The sequence below is a fragment of the Spodoptera frugiperda genome, chromosome 18, assembly GCF_023101765.2.
Source record: "Spodoptera frugiperda isolate SF20-4 chromosome 18, AGI-APGP_CSIRO_Sfru_2.0, whole genome shotgun sequence".
NCBI classification, from domain to species: domain Eukaryota; kingdom Metazoa; phylum Arthropoda; class Insecta; order Lepidoptera; family Noctuidae; genus Spodoptera; species Spodoptera frugiperda.
In genome coordinates this window covers 8816897-8840313 of record NC_064229.1, presented here as the reverse complement: position 1 = coordinate 8840313, position 23417 = coordinate 8816897, and the positions used below count along the sequence as shown (strand labels likewise).

The window sequence follows — 23417 nt, the reverse complement described above, 5'->3', positions numbered from 1 at the left end:
CTGTAGTTCTTTAGCAGACAGTTGTCGCCTTTTTTAAAGAACAGAACCACCACACTCCGTTGCCATGCTACCGGCGTGGTTCCCTCGAGTATGACGGAATTGAATAGCTTCTGGAGGACTAAAAGTATCGGTTTTCCACCCGCTCGCAGAAGTTCCGACGTGATTCCGTCATCGCCCGGCGCCTTGTTGTTTTTAAGCTGTTTGAGAGCCATCCTAATCTCGTACAGGCTGATGTCTGGGATATCCTCAGTGTAGTGCCGCGTCAGTTTAGCTCTTGGGTCCCGAGCTGTACCGACGATGGGTTGCCGTGTTGAGGTGTATAACTGTCCGTAAAACCTCTCGAGCTCTCCGAGGATCTCGGACTTCGACGAGATGACGCTGCCATCCTCGGTCTTCAGCCTCGTCATTTGGCTTTGCCCAACAGACGAATTCTTTGCGAAGACTTTTGAGCCCTTGTTTCGCTCAATTAAGTCTCTGACTCTTGCGGCGTTATAGGCCCGCAGGTCACGTCGCATGTATTTCGAGATTCGTCTATTGAGCTTGCCGTATTCAGACATATCGTCTGAAGACTGCAGCCTCATCTCGCTACGATCCTTAAGAAGTTTTACGGTTCCGTCGGAGAGCTTTTGGGGCCTGTTTCGGCGGGGGTCTTGAAGAAGTCTGACCCCACTGCTCGGACAGTTTCCACCAACCCATTATTTATCTCGTCCACGTTTCCACAATCAGCTAGACACTGGAAGCGATTTTGCAGTTGGAGTTGGAACTGCTCGGGGTTTTGGATCTGGGCACGTCCAGGGCGGAGCGTGGACTTCACCAGGCGTGACCGCTCTAGTTTTACATTGATGTTCAGTGTGCCCCTGACAATACGGTGATCGCTACCGGTTTTCACCTTCGCTATCACAGAGACATCACTGAATATACGTCTTTCGGTCGCCATGATGAAGTCGATCTCATTTTTGGTAGAACCATCAGGGCTTATCCATGTCCACTTCTTGGCCGGTCGCTTCTGGAAGAAGGAGTTCATCAAATAGAGTCTCTCCCTCTCCATAAAGTCGACCAGCCGCTGGCCCCGATGGTTTCGCTGCCCATATCCAAATGGCCCTATTCTCAACTCATCGCTATTCCGTGTGCCCACCTTTGCATTGAAATCCCCCATCACAACGGTGAAGTGTGTTTCGGAGGAGTGTATGGCTTTTGAAATTTCCTCATACAGAGCCTCTACTTCGTCGTCACAATGTGTCGAGGTCGGCGCATATACCTGTATGACCTTCAGCGAATACCGGTTAGATATTCTGAGTATAAGGTACGCTACCCTGTTCGACACACTGTCGACCTCACACACGTTGTTGACGAGAGACTTGCGGACGAGAAATCCGACACCACCCTGGGATTTACGGTCTCCTTCCCGGAAGAAGAGCAAGTTGCCGGAATCTAGGATTATCGTATCCTGACCCTCTCTTCGGATTTCAGATAGTCCCAAGATGTCCCACCGCATTTTGCTCAATTCTTCCTCCAGCTCGACAATCTTCTCATCAGTCCGCAGTGTGCGGATGTTGTGCGTTGCCAGGGCCAAAGTTCGTCGGGGGTGGTAGCGCTTTCTCTGCCGGGGATTCTTAGCACCCCTGCTCCGCCGTTACCTGATCCGCTACCTAGATCAGGAATAGCGGAGCTGCCGGGGACTGGGGGCCGTGTAATTTTGTTGTCGCTCATAGTGAAAGGGGGGGGTTGCCATAATCCCCACGCTTGGTATGTTAATTACAGAAAATTATTTTGTATAACTAACTTTTTGATTTCAGCTAATGACTTTAGTGGTTTTAAAGTATTTAGGTTTTAATCGATTCCTTCATTTCTTTATAATATTTTATTTTGATTAAAAAATGTTGATGTCAATCGAATAACACATTCTGGTTTCTGTGTCGCTAGAGACACTATTAAGGATATGTATGAAAACCAAATGTTAACTATTTAGTAGTTCCTGTGGACCTCTGGAAAGCTATTTGTAAGGTATGCCAAGCTTATAGAGATGTCCATGGACTAACACACTTTTCAACCGACTTCAAAAAATAAATAGGTTTCCAGTTTTTAGGCATTTACATTCCATTTCGATGGCATTTAAACATTAGTGATTATGTTAATTCCAAAGTTGATAGATCAATTCGATTAAAATACTTAATTAACACAATCAATCGCTTAAAATGTGTAATTATCTACAAATTGATTCATAAATAATATTTAATACGCATTAATTACAATGGGCCTGTGGGAATTATTACAGACTGGTGACGCTTATAATGATTGCCTTCCCTAAGTTTGATTAAATTTTATATTATTTATGTTTTATTTTTGATTCGAGTACCTATTTACATTTTACATTAGGAATGATTATGAGATTTATTTACTTTATTGATTATAATTTATGGTTTGTTTTGATATGATTGGTTGAGATTTTATTTTGAAATGTGTCGACAAAAGGAATCTTTTTCTATCTTTTTTCTTTTCAATTACTAACCCTCAAAAGATCGCTCTTTTTTTTGAACAAGCCCAGCACTACCTCTCAAACCGCTGCAACTCCTGTAAGCCAGGATCTGCAGTAGATATAACCATGAACACATGGATCCCGCAATGAAATAAATCAGAAGTAAATAATTAAAGGTGAAAAAAAGAACGGCAACGCACTTCCTCCGTCTAGTGTAGTTCTTCATCCTTCTAGTGTTGCGGGTGTCCATAAGCGGCGTTGATTGCTTACCATCAGGCGACTGGCCCACTAGTTCACCGGGCGGTGCTATCCCATATAAAAATAGGACTCTTGATTACTGATGGTATTACTTTTAAAAATCGTCTACTATCCGTATGTAAGTTAACGAACGTAAACGAGCAGACGGGTCACCTGATGGTAAGCGATCAGCGCCGCCCATGGTCACCCGCAATACCAGAGGAGTCACAGGTGCGTTGCCGGCCTTTTAAAAAGGAGCACGCTCTTTTCTTTAAGGTTTGAAGGTCAAATCGGTTCGGAAATACCACCGAAATATCTTTTCTGCTCTAAACCAATAACCTGAAGAAGTAGTGAAGATAAATGACTTACCGATCTCTTCTGATGATGATGGTGTTCCAGCTTCATGTTGGCGCATCTGTTGAGGGCTGTGAGACGTCTGAACAGCGACTGGAGGGAGTCTGCGTCCAGGAACGGGTGGTCGTTCTGAACGCCTGATACGTCTATTGGAAACTGGAGATCTGGAACAAAAAGAGAGTTGTTGTTAGTATTTTTACTGCTTTACTGATTTATAATACAGTTTTTTTAACACATTGAACGCCGTGGTGGTCACCGGTGACCGACGTTAACGGAGGATTTGCTTTCAACAGTTTTCTATTGGCAGTCAAAGACTTAATAGATTGTTGGCGCTCCAAAGAGTCATCAGACCATCACAGATAGGGCCCAGTACAGATGTATGTTCGACCCGGAGCTGCGGACTACTCAGCGGGTTATCAGAGTTCCGGTTCGAAAAGCAGGAGTAGCAACGGGGTGGTTTTTAGTCAGTAAGAGTCTGACACTCCCTCTCCCTATGAGGTCGAGGGAGTCTAGATGACTTTGACCTCTCAAAAAAGGGCTAAAAGTAAGTAAAATAAGAGTCTGATACTCTCTCACGCTTCACTCTAGGCGGGAGGCTGGATGACTTTCACACCTCAAAAAAAGGAGAATTAAAGTATATAAATTTATCTTTATTTAACTAAAGCAGCTAACAGCTTTAACATTTATTATAAACTATTCGTTTGCAAAACCCATTTCGTACAAAAACTCCTATCAATTACAACATCCCACCGAACAATACATCGCATCTCAATTATACTCGAGAACCTTCATCAAATAGTGACGTCACAATGTAGTAAACAAAACACGTCGTTACGTCACTCCTACTGTGTGTGACGTCATTATTGTATACACTATTGTTTGATGAGAAACAAGATTAGATAGTTATGCTGACACAATTGTTGATTTGGGTACCGAGGGCTTTCAAGTACCTACGTACTTAGGTACGTACATATATTGAGTGTATTTTGTTTGTAAGTGTGTACGTAAAGTGGTAGCGAAATGTCGGACGTAAGTTTTAGGTAACTAAGTTTAAAATTGTATATGGGGAAGATTTTCATAGATAGATCATGTTTACAGGTATAAGAATTAGCAAAACTGGGGTAAATTTTAATTTTTGAGTGCAGTATTTTAGATTTAACATCAGAAGAATTTTACTAAGTAGACATCTGTAGCCTCAGTACGAGTTTGCTTTACGTTTGAATTAATCGAAACGAAAGCGTGTTCGGCGCTTTGATTGGTTGGTTTTCTTTCTGCAGATAGTGCTTTAAACGTAAAGCAAACTCATACTAAGGGTACAGACAATAATTATGATCACTGAACTAATAATATCATCTTCATTTAAAATTCAATTCTACATCTACATTGTCATTGAAGGGACGTATGAAAGAGCAACGATCACCTACGTTACACAAAATATCGAAAACACATCAATTTAAAATTGGAAAGACGTATTTTAAAAAAGTGTGCCTCGTGTTGTCGCGTCAAGGAAATGAAACGGAGCTCGTGCCGGTAATAGGAAACGCGGGAGACTCGAAACTAAATGCAGTTTGTTGGAACTGAACTGAAGTGAAGAAGTCGGAAAGAAAGGGTTTTTTGTTGTTTGTACAAAGAAGTAAAATAGTTTTCATTTTGTGCGTTGTATTCGAAATGATATATTTAAGTCGATTTTATGACTAATTAAGTTTGAGTGTTTTTTATGGTATAGGCCGGTAAACGAGCAGACGGTTCACCTGATGGTAAGCAATCGCTACCGCCCATAGACACCCAAAACACCAGAGGCGTTACAAGTGCGTTGCCGGCCTTATGGGAGTTAGGAATTTAAGGGTTGTTGGGGATTGGGAAGGGGTTAATTGAGCTCTAAGTATACATACCTATATGATAGAAGAAAAGTTAATATCAAGCATACATAAAAACCTGGTCCTATCCACCAATCATTAATCACATCAAAACAGCAGCTTTTCGAAAGCACTTTCTGCCAAAATACGTACACCAACAGCATCTATTACTACTCCATCCAAAGCGCAATTGCATTACACTATGCAAGCAACATCGACCCTTTGTGTACTGTCCAGTATGGTCACTCGATATTAGGCGCCATGCAGACTGTTTGTCCAATGTCCAGTTACTTAGTTAGAGGGCGCTTTGTTGCGGTAATTCATTTAAAGCATCCTGTATGTGGAGTTGGTGTTTTGTTTTTTTTTGTTTTGGGTGAAGTTTTGTGTTTTTATTTTATTTAGGTTCGTTGTAAGGTAAGATATTTAAGTTACTCTTTATTTGAGCAAATTTTATTTTATTTATTTTAAAATTGCTAGTGATGGTAAGAAATACGTAAACTTAAAATATAATTAATAAAGATTAAGTCGAATTAATTAATTAATTAATTAATTAATTACCATTTTTTTAAGTATTATGAAAAATAGGTATATATGTAATTATTTTGATTGTTTTTTGAATTTAGAGTAAAATGAACCCAAAGATCATAATAAAGTAAGGTTAAATAAGTACTTTACATACAGTATGTCAGCTCAAATTGGATTTTTTACAGTATGTCACTAAATCTAGACACACGGCAGTGTGTCCGCCAAGTTCGAGCAAAAAAACCGACACACCGGCCGTGGGTTATATTACACGAACCATTTCGGGCCAAGTTCGACCCACCTATAACTCAAAATCTATTTTATCTACGCGTATGAAATTTCTAGTATCTATCGAGATCTACTTACTTATCTAAAATACAAAATTTCATTAATGTACCTATTGTAGATCTTGAGATATTGACGTCAGAAAATCGCTATTTTTACTATACACTCACTGACTGACTCACTCACTCATCAAAAACCTAGACCACTTCCAATAGTCGTATTGACTTGAAATTTGGCATGGAGGTAGGTCTTTAGGTCAAGGTAAAGGAAAAAATCTGAAAATGGCCAAGTGTGAGTCGGTTTTAAAAATAATGAAGGTGTAAATTCATACCCCTAAGGAACTAAAACAAAAAAAATATCTATATCTTCCAATGGTCGTACCGACCTAAAATTCGTTACGAAGGTTTGTATTTAGTCAAAGTAAAGTAAAATAAGAAAAAAAGAAAATAAACCTTACAAAAATAAATGAAATCCCACCCAAAACATAAATGTGAAAGGATGCCAAGTTCGATAATATTGGAATGCTTCGCCTATAAAAGAAGTGAGATCTAAATAAGTACCAAGTTCCATACACAGACCTCAGTTAAAAATGATATAACTTGGCAAGTTTTAATAGAAAATTATATACTTGACTCATTGCGTTTAGTAGGTTTATAACAAAGTGTGTGAAAACTTGCCAACTTGTTATATCATTTTTAACTGAGGTCTGTGTATGGAACTTGGTACTTATTTAGATCTCACTTCTTTTATAGGCGAAGCATTCCAATATTATCGAACTTGGCATCCTTTCACATTTATGTTTTGGGTGGGATCCTATTTACACTTCTTCATCTTTAGCAAAATTCTTCACAAAATCAACCCACTTATCTACTCAGCTAAACATATCAACCCTATCCACCCGACCTCCACGAAAAAAAAAACAATATAGAAACCCAAGCCTGCATCTGTCACAAATAGCACAGATAAAAAATATCTGCAACTGTCACCACCGCACACCACTACAATGTTATATAAGTGTCCTATAAATACATAAAAAAAAGATACATTTAAACTTATCGTCGGTACAGAACTAGGGCGGTTGTCACAAAGTGTGTCCCTATCGTGGTGACGTCACCATCCGGCCAGGGGGTGGGGGTAGCGGAAGTGGGGAAGCGCAGTCGCTCGTTGACTGTCGAGCATGTAGGTCGCGTTTGAATGTAATTGGTTCGTGTGAAATGTTGAGTTTTATTGAGTTTGTTTTGTTTTTAAGTGGGTTATTTATTGATGGATATACATACATCCATCTTGAAAAATTATATCTAGGAATACAAGTTCATAAAGATTAAATCACACGCTTTAACGATTTTAACGTTTTATATTTTTGTATATAATTTCCACAATGGAAAATCAGAAAAAAAACTTTATGAAAAGAAAACAATTACTCATTTATCACAAAAACAAAAATAACACCTTTTGCGTTGTAAGTCCAGTCGAAAAATTCACAAACACACACACAAGAAAATGGCCTCCAAATAAAACGCAAAAACAAGAGAAGAATTTTCTTTTGTTTCTTATCTTAAAGGAACACTCGAATTCATACTTGTTTGTGTATTTCTTATTTATTAAAAACAATAGCCCTGTCAATTGTCGGGATTGGCAGAATTCGTCTGACGATCGCGTTCATGAAGTAAATACAAAAATTGCGTCAGCTAAATCAATTGGACTGGGAATAAAATATAGTCATTTTATGGAATAGGGTGTAAACGAGCATGCGGATCACCTGATGGTATGCGATCAGCGCTGTGAAAGGAAAACAGCAACACCAGGGGAGTCACAAAAGTTGTGCGTTGCCGGCCTTTTAAGAAGAAATACGCTATATACCTATACTTATATACGGTAATAAGTCTTTCAAAATCTACGACTAAATGTCACTAGAACTGTTACTAGAATCCCCCTGCCTACCACTTTTAGTAACTGACATGATATTGAGATATCCTGCAATAACCATCTCAAAGTACACATTATAAAGCATGACAATATAAAATATGGCATAATGTGATGGTACTCGTAAATGTGATATAAAACCCGGTTTATACACCTTAAACCCTTGACCGTAATAGAGATGTTTTCAAATAACCGGCTATTTTAGGTCAATAGCTACTGATATTATGGTTTATATTCAAATATTCTTTCACCTGGCAATGTGCCAAGTAGGTTTGTATTGATGGGTTTTAAAAAGAAGTTTGGTTCTGATAATAGGTTGTAGGAAAGTACTTAAAAATAGCAGACAATCCGTCTGTTTTTTTTTTAAAGAATAACTTAATTAATTATTATGTTATCGGCTTACTCACGTAATTGTTTGACGAGGAACTCGACTAGTTTCAAGTTATGCTAGAGGCTCATATTTATGAGCAGCATTCCGCGACACACGACGCGGCGATTGTCGCACTGCTACAGGTTGTTACGTGAGTAAGCCGATAGCATAATAATAAGTTTAGTATGTCTCACGAAAGTTACAATAAAATTTATTGTGGTAATTGGGATATAAAAGACATAGTTACACAAGTCAATTAAGTTTTTATTTTGTAAAAATCATAGCTCTAGTAGGTACTCACACTCGGTAAGTACTACGTTAATAAATTGTCACGTTAAAAATTATAAAGCCACACAACATGAATAATTTAACATTCCTATTATTTGACCAACATCATTTCATACTAACTACAACGTTTATAAAAACCTCGTTAACACCTAACCGTAAAATGAAAAACAAGTAGCAAATAACATCAAAAAACAATTTAGAAATATTTACTTAGGTCCTAAACAAGGACCCATAAACACGTTTTAAAATAATTGCCATCAATCAGAAAATAATGTAACGAGGCAGCTTTATTTCTGCTGGCAACACATGTCATACATGACGAGGGTATGTGACGTGACGTGGCGTGACGTGACGTAGGTACAGTTAGTAACAAAAGTTGCTGTTGATTGTGGCTGTCTATTGTTCTGTTTAGTGAATTTGATATCAGGACTGTTCATCTTTGGAAGGGTAGGTAGAGTTGAGAGTAGTATTGTTAGTTGTGTCTTAAGTTTTAAAGTTTGTTTTCTTAATTTTTTAATAAGGGATGATTGAATACGAACTGAATCACGCTTTGTTTGTTTAGTTAGAAGTTATCAATCTCAAAGTGTTCGTCAATCAATAAGAGTCTGACACTCCCTCTCGCCTGGCTCAAAGCGGGAGAAGTCATTGGATGGTTTACCCCCTCAAAAAAAAACCTACTCAATTTAATGCAGCCTAAAAGCACCCATGTTTTCACTCCCTGTATACAACCCTGAAAAAAAACATCAGTCGAAAGCGAAAAAGTACGAAGCGCAAAGTCAATACGATAATTAACTGAACACGCTGGAGAAACAGCAAAAGGCTCTTCTACTTCATTAACGTGACAGACAGACAGACAGACATTCAGCCAATTTCCTTAATGTTTCAAACCGGCGAAACATTTTCAGTGAAGAAAAACGCTTTTCTGCATTTCGCATTCAGATTTTTCTGTAACTGTATTTGAAAGAGCGCAAATATGAGCGAGACTCAATTGACTATTTTCTGGGGTTTGATTAGACTATTTTCTGTAATAGGGTAAAGTAGGTATTATTGAGTGTTTTTCGAAAATTGCTTAGAAGACTTGTTGTTTTTTTTATGTTATAAGCCGATAAACGAACGGATAGGTATCGCCTGATAGTAAGTAATCGCCGTCGCCTGTGGACACCCAAAACAATAATATGTTTTCGAATATGTGTCCAGTATATATGTATAACTAATGGCAAAGCCTTGATAGCTATAATAATGGCAGTAATTAAACTATTACCTAATACCTATCATAGGAGAAAACGTTACATTATATAATATTAAAACAATATTCTATCATTTCAAAAGTATACAAACTAAATTTGACGAGAAACTTAAATACTAAATAGGAGAAAAGACAAAGGCGACCAAATATTGCCAGTGGCGCCACCAACTGCTTAACCTTGTCTGACCCTTTGAATTTATTTTCATAATAACGAAGTATTACATATTTTATGAATTTCAAACTATTAGGACCTAAAATAGGCATCGTTAGGGCAGCCATTTTTGGTTAAACACTATCTGTCTTGACAGGGAAGTGAACCGGCTTTGGCGTATTAAATTTGGTTGGTAGGAAGTTGGGACAAGTGATTGTTGTTGAATCTGCCAGCTTCTTATGTACGTATGAGTATGTGGCTTCGAAACCTACCAACTATAAAGTACCAATGTGACTTTTTCAGAACACGTACGACTCTTGAACAAGAAACATCTAGCTCCGCGTAAAAATTGCTATAAATAGTATATTTTTGAGCTAATCGCGTGTGATCGTTAAAAAGTGTAAGTTAAATACTCAACGCATCAGCGACCGTGTGGGCAAATCTGGAACTCAACAGGATCAGGAATAAAGAGCCAGACTCCTGGTACTCAGCAATAAAACCCAGAAAGGTCAGTGTAATCACCTCGTTCCGGCGAAACTGAACATTGGTATAGCCGCATCACAACCTGCAGGCACTACTAAGGGCAAAGAGACTCTCTGTCCCTAAACAAACATCAAAACAAATAATACCATATGTTTCGGTAACAATATCAACAATTACAAATCGCCGCATCACCAAACGCACGAACGTGACCTTCATTCAGGCACGCGCCGTCAGCACGTTCGTATATATCAACATATTAATCAAAGGCGATAACAACTGACTACTGCAAAACTGCTGACACAACAAATTCCGTTGCACACAAGAATTGCGGTGCTAAGGGCTAAATATCCGACCCATTGACATAGACCGTAAAAACTGGTCGTCAACAATTGGGAAAGGCAACATCTGTTTGGCCCCGTGCGAGGAGGAGCGGACTTCACACTCAACGAACGAAACATCAGGACCAATCACACCAGTGGTTCTACACACGTCGGGCCGTGCGCGCTACATCACCACACACCGACCACTGCAGGACATCAGCGGACCAGTCGGATAGTATCATACTTCATAGATTAACAATACTAACAATAATCCCTAGAAAATAAACTAACATAATCTATAAAATACTAATATTATACAACACTGTAACAAAGCAAACATTCTGTTAGACTAGACTGCATACACATTTCCCCCTCTTTTTTTTTTGTGTTTTACACAAAGACTAAAAATGTCTACCACTAGCAGCACACGCGGTAAGCGCTCAGCCGCCATCACAATCACATCACCATCTCCTGTAAAAAAAACAGTGACGAGCATTCCGCGGTCCGGGTGTGCGTCACTGACGCGTACGCCAAACCATTTGATGGCCATGGCAGGGACGTCATCCATGAACGACGGATCTACGACTCGCTCAACTTCCAGCCAAGCTGCAGAAGCAATAAAAAAGGTAGAAATCTGGGAACAGGCAGACATCCTATCAGACGACGAAGCATGGGAAATCGGATCTCAGGATGCGTCAGACTTACAAGGAAGAAAGAGCATGCTAACCACAGGCAGACAACGCTCGGGCATTACCATGGACCTGGCTAACAAATATGCCAACGAACAGCTGCAGCGGGGCAAAACAGCGCTGGAATCTGCCGGGAACATGAAGCGAGAATTTAAAGTAACGGCAATAGAGTGTCTTCAGTCCCTTTACGAAACTTGTCTCGCTCTTTCAGATTCCAGGTCACGACACATGCTAAACCTGGAGAAGGAAAGGTCTCGTCATGCACGGGAAATTATTGCAATCGAGAGGGCCCACAACAAAAAAATTGCTGAGGTAACAAAAGAACTGACCTCAGAAATAGCATTGGCCCGAAACGATTTAACAGTGAGCCTCAAAGAAATAAAGGCTATCCGTGCTTGGCTGGGCTATGAGACAATGGAACCGTACAAGAGGATAGAAGACATCGAAAGAACAACAAAAGAGATTAATGCAACTGTGACGAAACTAAACCTAAGTCACAAATCGCCACAGAAATCTCAATCAGACCTCAAATCTCTTGAAGAAAAACAGGCTAAGTTGCTCACGACAGTACAATCTTTGTCACAGCAACTAGACGAACTGCGCAGATGGCAACACAAGGCCATAGAAAATACCACCACCCTCCAGATAGTGAGCCAAGAGATTAATGATAAGTTAGGTTCTCGTGAGCAAAATGTTCCAGCAGAAATAACAAACCAAAGCCAGCAAAAAATTGAGGAAGACATAGTCGAACTTAAAAAAACTATGAACATCATAGCGGAACATATCAAGGACGCCCCCACACTATCGGCACAAGCTCCTCAATTAGAACAAAATCTTCAGCCTATCACCGAGCGCCTGGATGCAGTATCGTCAGAACTGCGGACAATGAGGCAGCTCAAAGAGCGAACGCCTCCCCCACCTGCACACAGCGTATGTACGGAAATGGCATTGGCAGACATTGTCAAACAAATCCGTCAACCTACGTATGCGCAGGTGGCATCCAAACCACCTGTCCACAGACCAAACCATACCCTTATAATCAGTTCAACCGACCCCAAAAACACAGGGGACAATGTAATTGAAAAGATAAGGGTTGCTCTGGACTGTAAAAAAACCGGAGCAAAAGTGGAAAAGGTGAGAAAGGCTAAGAACCAAAAGATAGTTATCAGCTGTAGCACCAAAGAAGACATGAAGTTGGTCCAAAGCCAGGTCCAAAAAAAGGACGACCTCAAAGTGGAAGTTGCCAAAGCAAGTAACCCACTGCTCAGAATAGCGGATGTGCTGTCCTACCATACTGACGCAGAGCTAGTAGAACTCATACTTGCCCAAAACAAACATCTTCTGGGTGACGTCAGTATGCAAGACAACATCATAAGGGTGAAATACAGAAAAAAGGCACGAAACCCACATGAGTGTCACCCTGTATTGGAATTGTCACCGGGTACTCACAAGCGATTCCTGGAGGCCGGTAAAATTTATGTGGGATTGCAGAGGAGACCAGTGTTCGACCAATCCCCACTGGTCCAATGCAACAAATGCCTAGAATACGGTCACACAAAAGCCGTTTGCCAGGCTAAAGAACATCTCTGTAGCCACTGTGGAGACCCACATACTTGGGAGAAATGCCCAAATAGGCTTTCGAACAAACCGCCGACGTGCAGGAATTGCTTGAGGGCGCAGGGAGTTGGGCCGGAGATAACGCACAATGCCTTCAGCGAAGTCTGTCGAGAACGTCAAAAATGGGATGCTATAGCACGCTCCCGCATATCATATTGCTAAAGTTGACCAGACGAATCAGGACGCAACCCCCTCAAAGGTGAACAACGGCAGAATGCGTATCATCCAAGCAAACCTGCATCGCTCCAGGCTAGCCACCATAGAATTGCTACAAGTTGCGGAGAAAAAAGGTATATCTGTAGCACTGGTTCAGGAACCTTACGTAGGGAACACTGGTGAAATGCAAGAATACCCTGGCACAAGAATAATTCAGTGTACTATAAATCGACAAAAGCCAGTAAAAGCGGCCGTAATCGTCTTCTCAGACCAGTTGAGGACTATACATGATCCTCAGCTTGTAACAGAAACTGAAGTAGCAATACTGTTGGTCTCAGGTAGCCTGCGGCTTGGAGTGATATCGGTTTACCTTGAGGGGGACCAAGACATACATCTCAATTTAATCCGCTTAAAGGAGTCCATACCTAAACTGACCACAAAAAATATCATCGTAGCTGGAGACGTGAACGCCTGGAGCCCGTGGTGGGGCAGCGCCTCGGAGAACCAGAGGGGAGCAGATTATAATTCGTTCCTAAACGAAATGGACCTCCACATCCTCAACACAGGGGACACGCCAACTTTCGAAGCACTCAGAGGGGACCGACTTTTCACAAGCATAGTGGACGTTACAGCCTGCAGTACATCCTTGCTAGCAAAAGTTCAGAACTGGATGGTAGATAGAGGCCTCACAACCTCTGACCACAATGCCATAACGTTTGACTTGCAGCTGGAAAAGGCATTGGAACCCCCAAAGCCCATAACAACAAGAGTCTACAACACCAAAAACGCAAACTGGACAAAATTTAGATCACACCTGCGAGATTCTCTAGAGAAGAAACAAATAACTCCAGAAAGTATCATGAGTGTTCAGTCATCTGAAGAGCTGGAAACCATGATTACGACCTACATAAATGCTATCACGGAGGTATGCGATGCCACCCTACCCAAAAATAAGCCGAGGAAAGGGAAATCAAAACCCCCGTGGTGGACGAGCTCTTTAGAGGATCTCAAAACTGACGTGCTTCGAAGAAAAAGGAGGATAAGGAACGCAGCTCCCTCTCGCAAACAGTTCGTCATTGAGGAATACTTGCGGGCAAAAGAAACATACACGTCAAAAGCCGATGAAGAACAAACAAAGAGTTGGAGGGAGTTCTGCTCGACTCAAAAGAGGGAAAGCATGTGGGACGGGATATACAGGGTCATCAGGAAAACAACAAAATGTAGAGAAAACACCCTGCTTAGAAATTCTGAGGGTCAAACACTAAACCCGGACAAGTCAGCGGAATTGTTGGCTAAAACTTTTTACCCTGATGACACTACCACCACGGATGATCCCGGCCATGCTGACCTTCGTGCACTAACGGATGGAAGATGTCTAGGTGAGATGGAGGAGCTGTCGGAAAGCGACCCTTACTTTACACAGGCAGAACTGGATTTGATTCTCAATGAGATCAATCCTAAAAAAGCCCCCGGCGCCGACGGTCTGACAGCTGATATCTGCGCAGAAGCTATTTATTGTCGACGGGAGGTGTTTCTTGCCATAGCGAACTCATGCTTAGAGCGGGCATACTTCCCAAAGCAATGGAAATCTGCGCATGTTATAGTTCTCCGAAAACCAGGCAAAGATGATTACACTAATCCAAAGTCCTACAGACCAATTGGACTTCTGTCTGTGTTTGGAAAAATAGTTGAGAAACTGATGATAGGCAGAATCCAATGGCACATCCTTCCAACTCTTCACAAAAACCAGTATGGATTTCTGCCTCAACGCGGAACGGAAGACGCACTGTATGATCTGGTCAACCGCATAAAAACAGAGATGGATGAAAAAAAGATAGTCGTTCTGGTGTCACTAGACATAGAGGGCGCCTTTGACAACGCCTGGTGGCCGGCCCTGAAACATCAACTTATAGCCAGGAAGTGTCCGAAAAACCTGTATGCCATGGTAAACTCCTACCTCAGCGAACGGAGAGTCAAAGTCAACTTCGCCGGAGCCAGCAGTGAAAAGGGGACAAATAAGGGCTGTGTTCAAGGGTCCGTAGGTGGACCCACTTTTTGGAACCTTATCCTCGATTCATTGCTACACAGACTAACAGGTGAAGGAGTTTATTGCCAGGCATTTGCGGACGACGTCGTTCTCTTATTCTCGAACCATAGGGTGAGCGCACTGGAGCAATCGGTAAATGGTGCCTTGGAAATAGTTGCAGCGTGGGGGTCAGCAACAAGCTTAGGTTCGGGGCAAGCAAAACCAACGCTATGCTGCTGACAAAAAGGCTTGTTTTTGAGCCCCCAGAACTGTTCATGACAGGCACCAGAATAAACCTCGTAGATGAGGTAAAGCTCTTGGGCCTCACCATAGACAGAAAACTTACCTTCAGGTCACACATATCCGCAACGTGTAAAAAAGCTGCGGATATTTACAAACAGCTGGCACGCGCAGCAAAAGTGACATGGGGTCTTAATGGCGAGATAACGAGAACAATTTACGTAGCGGTCATTGAGCCGATTGTACTTTACGCCGCAAATGTGTGGGCCCCAGTGACGGAGCTACAGTTGATTAAAAAACAGTTAAATGCTCTTCAAAGGGGATTTGCACAAAAAATCTGCAGAGCGTATCGTACAGTGTCGCTCACATCAGCAACAGTCTTGTCCGGTACTCTCCCACTCGACTTGAGAGTCCAGGAGTGTGCCAGTTTGTATCTAACTAAAAGAGGATTATCTCTGGACTATTTACCACCTCAAAAGGAGCTCGAAAGGCAGGTTAACTACCTAGATCAGCCACATCCCTCAAAACTAAGATCTATCAACTATGAGCTTCTGGAGAGCGATGACTCTGGAACTCCTCTCGTCCAAGGAATTACCGGCCCTCAGATATACACAGATGGAAGCAGAATTGAGGGAGGCGTCGGTTCTGCCTTGACCTGGTGGGAGGACGGTCGTGAGTCGGTGTTCTCCACTTTTAGCCTGGACCCTTCCTGCACGGTTTTCCAATCCGAACTATACGCTTTGAACAGAGCTGCCAAAATGGTTCTTGATAGCAGGGCAACTAGAGTAAACATCATGAGTGACTCTAGGTCATCACTCGACATCTTAAAGAACCCCAAAGTTACCCATCGTTTGGCCAAAGAAATAAAACAGTGTGTGGAGACCGTGGAGGAACAGGGAAGAGAAATCCGGTTCTACTGGCTGAGGGCCCATGTTGGAACGGCCGGGAATGAGAGGGCAGACGAATTAGCTAAAATTGCTGCCAAAAAGAAAAATAACACCACGGCAGACTACTGTATGGTACCCATGTCCTACGTCAAAAAGAAAATCAGAGACGAAACCATCCGAAAGTGGCAGGACAGGTATACCACCTCCACTACTGGGCAGGTCACTAAGACGTTTCTCCCGGATGTCAATGAGGCATATCGTTTAGTGAGATCGACAAAGTTAACACCTGCCCAAGTACAAGCGTTGACTGGACATGGAGGGATCGCTGAGTACCTGCATCGATTCAAATTAAAAGAAAATGCAGGTTGCGAATGTGACTTAACCATCAGTGAGTCAGTATGGCACATTATTCTCGACTGTCCCCGTTTTCTGGCCGCCAGATCCAGCTTGGAAACACAAATAGATACAAATCTGGATACCTCCAATCTGAGTACCATTCTAGCTGATAAAGTCAAAAGACCGCACTTCTTGAGCTACATAGACACTATCTTTAGCAGGGCAGCTGAAAGAAACAGCACATTAAACAATAGACACCAAATAGCCACCTTGGAGAATCAACTAACAACTGCCACGGCAGTACCCGAGACCCCTCGTACTAATGAGCCGCTCATAATCAATGAGAGGCAAATACTCCTACATGGAGAACGCGGCACCAAAGGAATACGGTTGCGAGGTGTAGCCCTATTCATGAACACCAGCAGCGAAAGACTAGGGATAGCCTTCTGCGAAAAAAGGAATAGTAAATGGCTCACTATTTCACCGGGCCTAGCCTCCCTGATCAATGGCAGCACATCCAGAACAAGCATGCGACGTAAAGTCTATGACGCACTACCAGAAATGAAACTGTTGGGTCGAAGCTGCCGATTATTGCGAACACGCAATAAAACAATCGCAATGTTTTCCAGCGTCGACTCAAAAACTTGTTTTGCACAAGCATGTGAGGTGCTGTCAGGCGTGGGTGAGTGGGGAGACGTAGAAGGCATACACTCCAGAATAATTAGCGTAGACGCTGCAGTGGTGGCTTATGAGAAAGGCAAAACGGCAGACCTTATGGGCTGTATTAGGGCCTCGGAACATCATGAGGTCATCGTGTACGAGGACAGGGGGGAAGATTTAAGCTTCCTCAAGAGGTCAGTTCCGCGCCAGCCAAGGGTGGATTCTCCAAGCGGCTCAGAGCGTTTACAGCAACAATATTTGCAACAGAGCGCTCTGCAACAACAACAGCGGGCCACCGAAAGGGAAAATAAAAAACTACAGTCCCGAGGCAGAATGTGGGCATTAACAACAGCCATATGCTCAGTAACCGGACTCATTGCGTCACCTTTCAGGAAAAATGCATCCAAGTCCACTCAAGGATCGGAGAGCTGTCCCACTCAAATACAGTCTGCTCATTCTAGGTCATCCCCAACAAGAGCAGCTATGGGCCACGTTTGTCCACCGAAGCTTCGACAAGCCGCCACTCCCAGAGACCATCTCATAAACGCTTTTCTCGAGTTTGTCGCAGTAATAGAAGCAACTAAGCAGGTTAACTTGCGGAATTGCGAAGCCATCCTGCAGACTTATCTGCAAGGTAACGAGCTGATACTGGACGATAGACTCGAAGCAGCAGAAGCAGTCATATACGACAATAATACATCGAGAGTGCTGAGAGGAACCTCTATAAGTCGTAGTATGGCAGCTTACAACGCCACTGCAGGATTTGTGTCTCTGGACGAGAAGGAATCAAATCGATGCGGAGTAGTGAAGTTTAAAACTCCCCCCCACGATTCCCTAGTGGTGGTTGCCAAGTGTACCAGGATTATGCTAGACGATGGGATATTAGAAATGGCAAAATCTATATCGGAATCCGGACCGGACGGCATAACCTTTGAGAGCTGGTGCACTCCGAAGTTTCACTGGACGAACGGGGTCCCTGGATGCGGTAAAACGACTTGGATAGTGGATCAGTTTGATGCGGACAAAGATTTAATTGTCACCACAACAACTGAAGCAGCAAATGACCTCAGAGGCAAACTATCTTGCCGATTTGGGGGACTACTAGCCAAATCTAGGGTTCGAACAATGGCGTCCATCTTAGTAAACGGCTTGAAGGGGCGAGGGAGCTGCACTCGACTAATGGTAGACGAGGCTCTTATGAACCACTTTGGAGCCGTGGTGATGGCCGCCCGAATAACTTTAGCCAAGGAGGTCCTGCTAATTGGTGACATAAATCAGCTTCCGTTCATTGATCGTGACAACCTCTTCCCTCTCCACTACGGCCGCCCTACACATATCACACCCATAAGTCAGGAGTTGCTGTGTACCCACAGGAATCCAATGGACGTGGCCTATGCTCTCAACACAGTTTACAGTGGCATATACTCGTCCAGGTCGGGCGTGAGATCCCTCGAGACAAAAAGATTCTCGGAAGCGATGATCCCAAAATCACTCCCCGACACCTTATACTTGGTACACACCCAGGCAGAAAAGGAATCCCTTAAGAACCAGGGATACGGGTCGGGCGAGGGATCACGCATCCTCACTATACACGAGGCTCAGGGACTTTCGTCCGCGAAGGTGGTAGTTGTGAACACAGCAACAAAGAGGCAGAAAATTCATGATAGCGTACCACATGCAGTAGTTGCAATATCGCGTCACACACACAGTTGCATCTACTACACGGACAACTGTGATGACGCGATAAGTAAACTAATCAGAAGGGCTGCTGAAGAGAGCGACCATGGGATTGTGGACTACAACCTGAAAATGGCCATCAAACACAGAGACGCGGCAGTTGTGGGGGCGCTTTTGGGTGAGAAATGTTCCTTGGACTAAAATAAAAAATTATATGGCGGGGGTAATGTGTATGCGGAAAGCGTAAATAAGTACATAACTGCTATATACATAATTATATAATTGTTAACTCCTTGACTTCTGTAAGCTCTGTTGAAGTCAGCCCACCCGACAGGGTTTGAGGCGTCATGCACACATAAATGTCCTACAGTCGGTGGCGCTGTGTGTTGGGTTGTTCCGTTCCCAACAAAATGGTTGACCGGATCAATTGCTGACACACACGTCATACTCGTGAACGAGTGCCTTCTGCTGGGACAGGTCGGCTCTCCCAGCGCGCCGGTGGACTGACTTGGCAGAGCCGCCGGTAAATTTAATTTAGTGGAAAAAAAAAACAAACAAATATGTTAATCGTAAGTATTTTTGTAGTTATAATTGAAAATAGTTGTGGTTAATTGTAGTGTGTAAGGTAGATACCATATTGATAAAATTTAGTGTAAAAAGAAAAACAAATTGTATGACAAGGGCACGGACCAAGAGTCCGTGGAGAACAAATGTAAATAAACATATAAAAAAAAAAAAAAAAATGTGACTTTTTCCAAGTTATATCTACTTTCTAAGCATATTAAGGTCTGGTGATTAATGCACAAACCTTCTCCGTGCCAAAAGAGGCTGAGGTGATGTAATTCAATTTTGTGAATGTAAAATATGTAACATTATCCTGCTACCTAATCTATTTCTACCAAGAACGGTTCTATTACAGTAATAACATTTTCATTTTGACTACCACCCACTAAAAGTTTAAAGCACTGCACAAAAATACTGCATTTCCCCACATTGCGAAAAGCCCACGCATCCCAAAATAGAAAACCTAGCCTTTAATTTTCACCAAAACAAAAATTGCACGTTATTTTTGCACCGACATGCATTATACACTGGCTGTATACGAGTGTAGACTTTATATGGCTCGCCAGTGTACACAACCCTACAGTGGAGGCCATGTTTAAAATTAGCGCGCGATCGCCCGCCTGTGAAATGTACGCTTGAACGCTTTGCCTTTTATCCCAAATCAGAGTCTAAACCATTGAAGTTTTTCCATGATGTATACTCGTATCGTTGCTTATTTAAGGGAAAATAAACCATCAATACATCGCATTTTCATACAAATAAAGATCACATTTCCATGTCTTTTGTACAGACAGTATGTAAAAGATTGGCTGATTCTTCATTATATTTAATAATTCCATATTTCGGAGGGTCTCTTTTTATAAGACCCTTCTTGGTAGCAATTCAGGGATCCCTCTTATATAAGACGTTTAGACGCACAACGAGCAAATAAATATTTTTATGAGCATTATAACCTTGATGCCAATATTTCATGTAGCATAGAGCCAATATATCTGTACAAACCGGGCCAGAAATATGTGGACAGGATTTTTGAATATTTTCTTAAGCTTTTTTGAATATTTTCCTTCTAAGGGACAAAGGCATTCAGAGACGAGTATGAGTAAATATATTCATGCATTATTCTGTCGGATATACAAGTGACTTTGAGGCTGACAGCATGACGCTTGGCATGTGAAGTAGGCGCCTTTTATCCGCCATTTGTATTCTTTAAAACACGCTCGCGAGTAAATATTACTTTTTAATGTGGGCTTCTGTTAAGCCTTTTTATGCTACAGAGATGTATGTTTTGCTTTTTGTATCTTTTAAATAACATGTTTTTTTTTGCCACGGGTGGTAAACCTTTTGTACCTGATAACTACAAGGTGATTAAATGTAGGGTAGCTATGGTTCGGCACAAAGGTTCCTCAATCTTCCCAATTTCCAATTCCCCCACAAATCTTAAATTCCTAACCCCCAAAAGGCCGGCAACGTACTTGTAACGCCTCTGGAGTCCGTCAAGTGATCCGTCTGCTCGTTTACCAGCTTACACCATAAAAAAGTGATGTTTTTTAAATGTTAATTAAAAATTCTTGGTCACTCTTAGAAACAACACCTACATGAAGGTATAATCTGTCATTAATAAACAAAATAGTATCCTCATGTCACAGCAAAGTTCATCACTTGACCTTTAATAGGTACATATTTACTCAACAGTATACAAACAAAAAAAGCGACCCTCTTTCATAAGGGAAGATTATTTAATAACGCACAAAAAACGATCAACAGAAAATACCTTAAGAGCCGACCCAATTTTTCATAAAGCTTATGAAACACCGTAAAGTTTCACTGAAAAACTTTGCAAGCCAAATTGGTTTAAGTCCTTGTTTTATTCAATGTTTTCACTTGACGGAGATTTTCCAAGAACTTTTTTGCTAAAGGGAGAAGTGAAAAAAATGTTTGAAAGCTTTTAATTAAATCGTTAGCTGGCCCGCTTTGTCTGTCCTCAAGTGTACTGCGGTTGATTGTTCTGTGAACTGTAGAACAAAGGGTTTTTTTTGCTATTCAAGTGCAAATTAGTAGTCTTCAGATGTTTTCATGGCATAGTGGGTTAAATGAAAGTATTGTGGGGTACACAAACTATTGTGAAAAGGGTTGTGTTTTTAATTTGCAGATTGTAAATCTTTGAAAGAGTAAAATAATATGCGATCATTAAGTAACAAAAAAAAAGATGTTTTAAGTTCAACTGAAATTAAAATGTATGTAGACACTTTGAAATTACAACAATTTTATTGTACTCTTAGCACGGAGTCTGGAATTGTGCCCAGTATATTATGGCAATAGGCTCACCTCCTATTACATGGGACTTATAACACAAATGCTGAAAAGTGGGTGTTACATTGTATAGCGGCATTACGTGCCGTAATGTGCACCTCTGCCTACCCCTTCAGGGATAACAGACTTTGTATTGCGTTCATATTAATATCTTAATTGATTTTCACCATCCAATAAGCAACTATAACTAAACCGAATTAATCCCAAAATTGGTTGCAGCCGCAATCTATAGCATATCTCTTGTCAATATCCACTGGAGAGTTCAATACAATTACTTATCAGAATCCAATTAACGGACTCGGTCACCGGTGGCTCTATATAGAGTGTGTACAGCAGTGGTTCTCAACTTGTGGGCTGCAAACAGCAGAATATGGTCTGCGAAAACAGACAGAAGAGTAGCCATGGAGTTTCTTGTTCATTCTTTTCCATAGGAATCTATACTTAAGAAACAGAACTTAAAGAACTATCGTGAAGTCTACTGACTGCATCGCGACGTTGCCGCTTGCTCATGACGAAGAGTCCCTCTGTGATTCGAAACTAGTAGAGCTTTTCTCCATTAATTTACGTGAGTAAACCGTGATTTTTAATTAATTTAGCAAATAGCTTTATTAGAGGACTGACCGATATTTTTTTTTGTATCAATAAAGATTATTAATAGCCTAAAACTTTTTAATATTTGACGTTCAAAAGTGCCTTCCCTGTCTAATTCTATTATAATAAATGATTTTGAATTGACTTTGACTTAAACAAAAATATTACAAAAGTGATCCTTGACCAAGAAAAGGTTGGGAAGCCCTGGTGTAGAGTATGTAGAGTGTGTAGAGATAGGTGGCCTTTGTAAATATGGGCGGTGTTGAGCTCTACGTAGAGTCGAGCAATAAAGATATTGTGCTGGCATGTAGAGGCTTTATATATTCAATTTTGAACTATGTAGCCTTTGAGGACTAGTTTACGAAGGACTTCAGGTAACGCCTATTTGTTGAACTAAAGAGTAATTGATTTTAATTCAAAAGTAAAATGCTTGGATTTAGAGTAAATGCGATAATAAATAAGATAGAATCTAAATATCTATAGGAATATATAGTATCTGTAAGATCATATTAAGTTCAGTTTTGTTCCGATATGTAAAAAAATCGTACTAGCAACACTCATAATATTTTATTCATTATTATGAAATATCGTGACTATAATACAAAGGGAAATAGGCCTAATAGTCAGAAAATCAAATAAAAAGACAAAAATGTTTGCTCGAATAAAATATTCCATGGAAATGCCTGTCACTTTCACTGTTTACCCACTGTGTACTGTCGTGGTCAACAGTGCTTTAAAACATATATTTTATTTTTTTATTTGGTAACAGGTACTTTTTTATTGTATTTACAGTTCTTTAACATTTATGATATTATAGTTCAATAACTGGACTATCTAACATAAAAAGGTATATTCAAGTAGAACTTGTAGTTCCGGAGATTAGCGTGTTCAAACAAACAAACTCTTCAGCTTTAAATATTATGTATAGATTCTCATTTCTAAACTTTTAGAGAATGACTAGAAAAATATTCTTCTACAGAAAAATACCTATAAAATTCCTCTCCGTTTACACATAAATTCCAAATAGCATCATATGAGGATTTTCTGCAATACTGCAACTCCATATTCTATTTCATTTCTCAAACGGCTCTATAACTGCATTTTACTGAAGCGAGTAAATATTGAAGACACAATTGAATAAGAAATCCGTGGA

The 23417-nt window shown here is 41.1% G+C and overlaps 1 protein-coding gene across 7 annotated transcripts in view; it reads right to left on the bottom strand.

Annotated features, from left to right (window-relative positions):
• The window catches only part of LOC118277857 (rho GTPase-activating protein 7), a 355041-nt gene that overhangs the window by 41349 nt on the left and 290275 nt on the right, over positions 1-23417 (bottom strand). For all 7 annotated transcript variants that reach the window (XM_050700316.1, XM_050700317.1, XM_035596825.2 and 4 more), the window contains one exon: positions 3083-3231. In XM_050700316.1, the coding sequence (XP_050556273.1) occupies positions 3083-3231 (149 nt within the window). The remainder of the gene's footprint in view (positions 1-3082; positions 3232-23417) is intronic.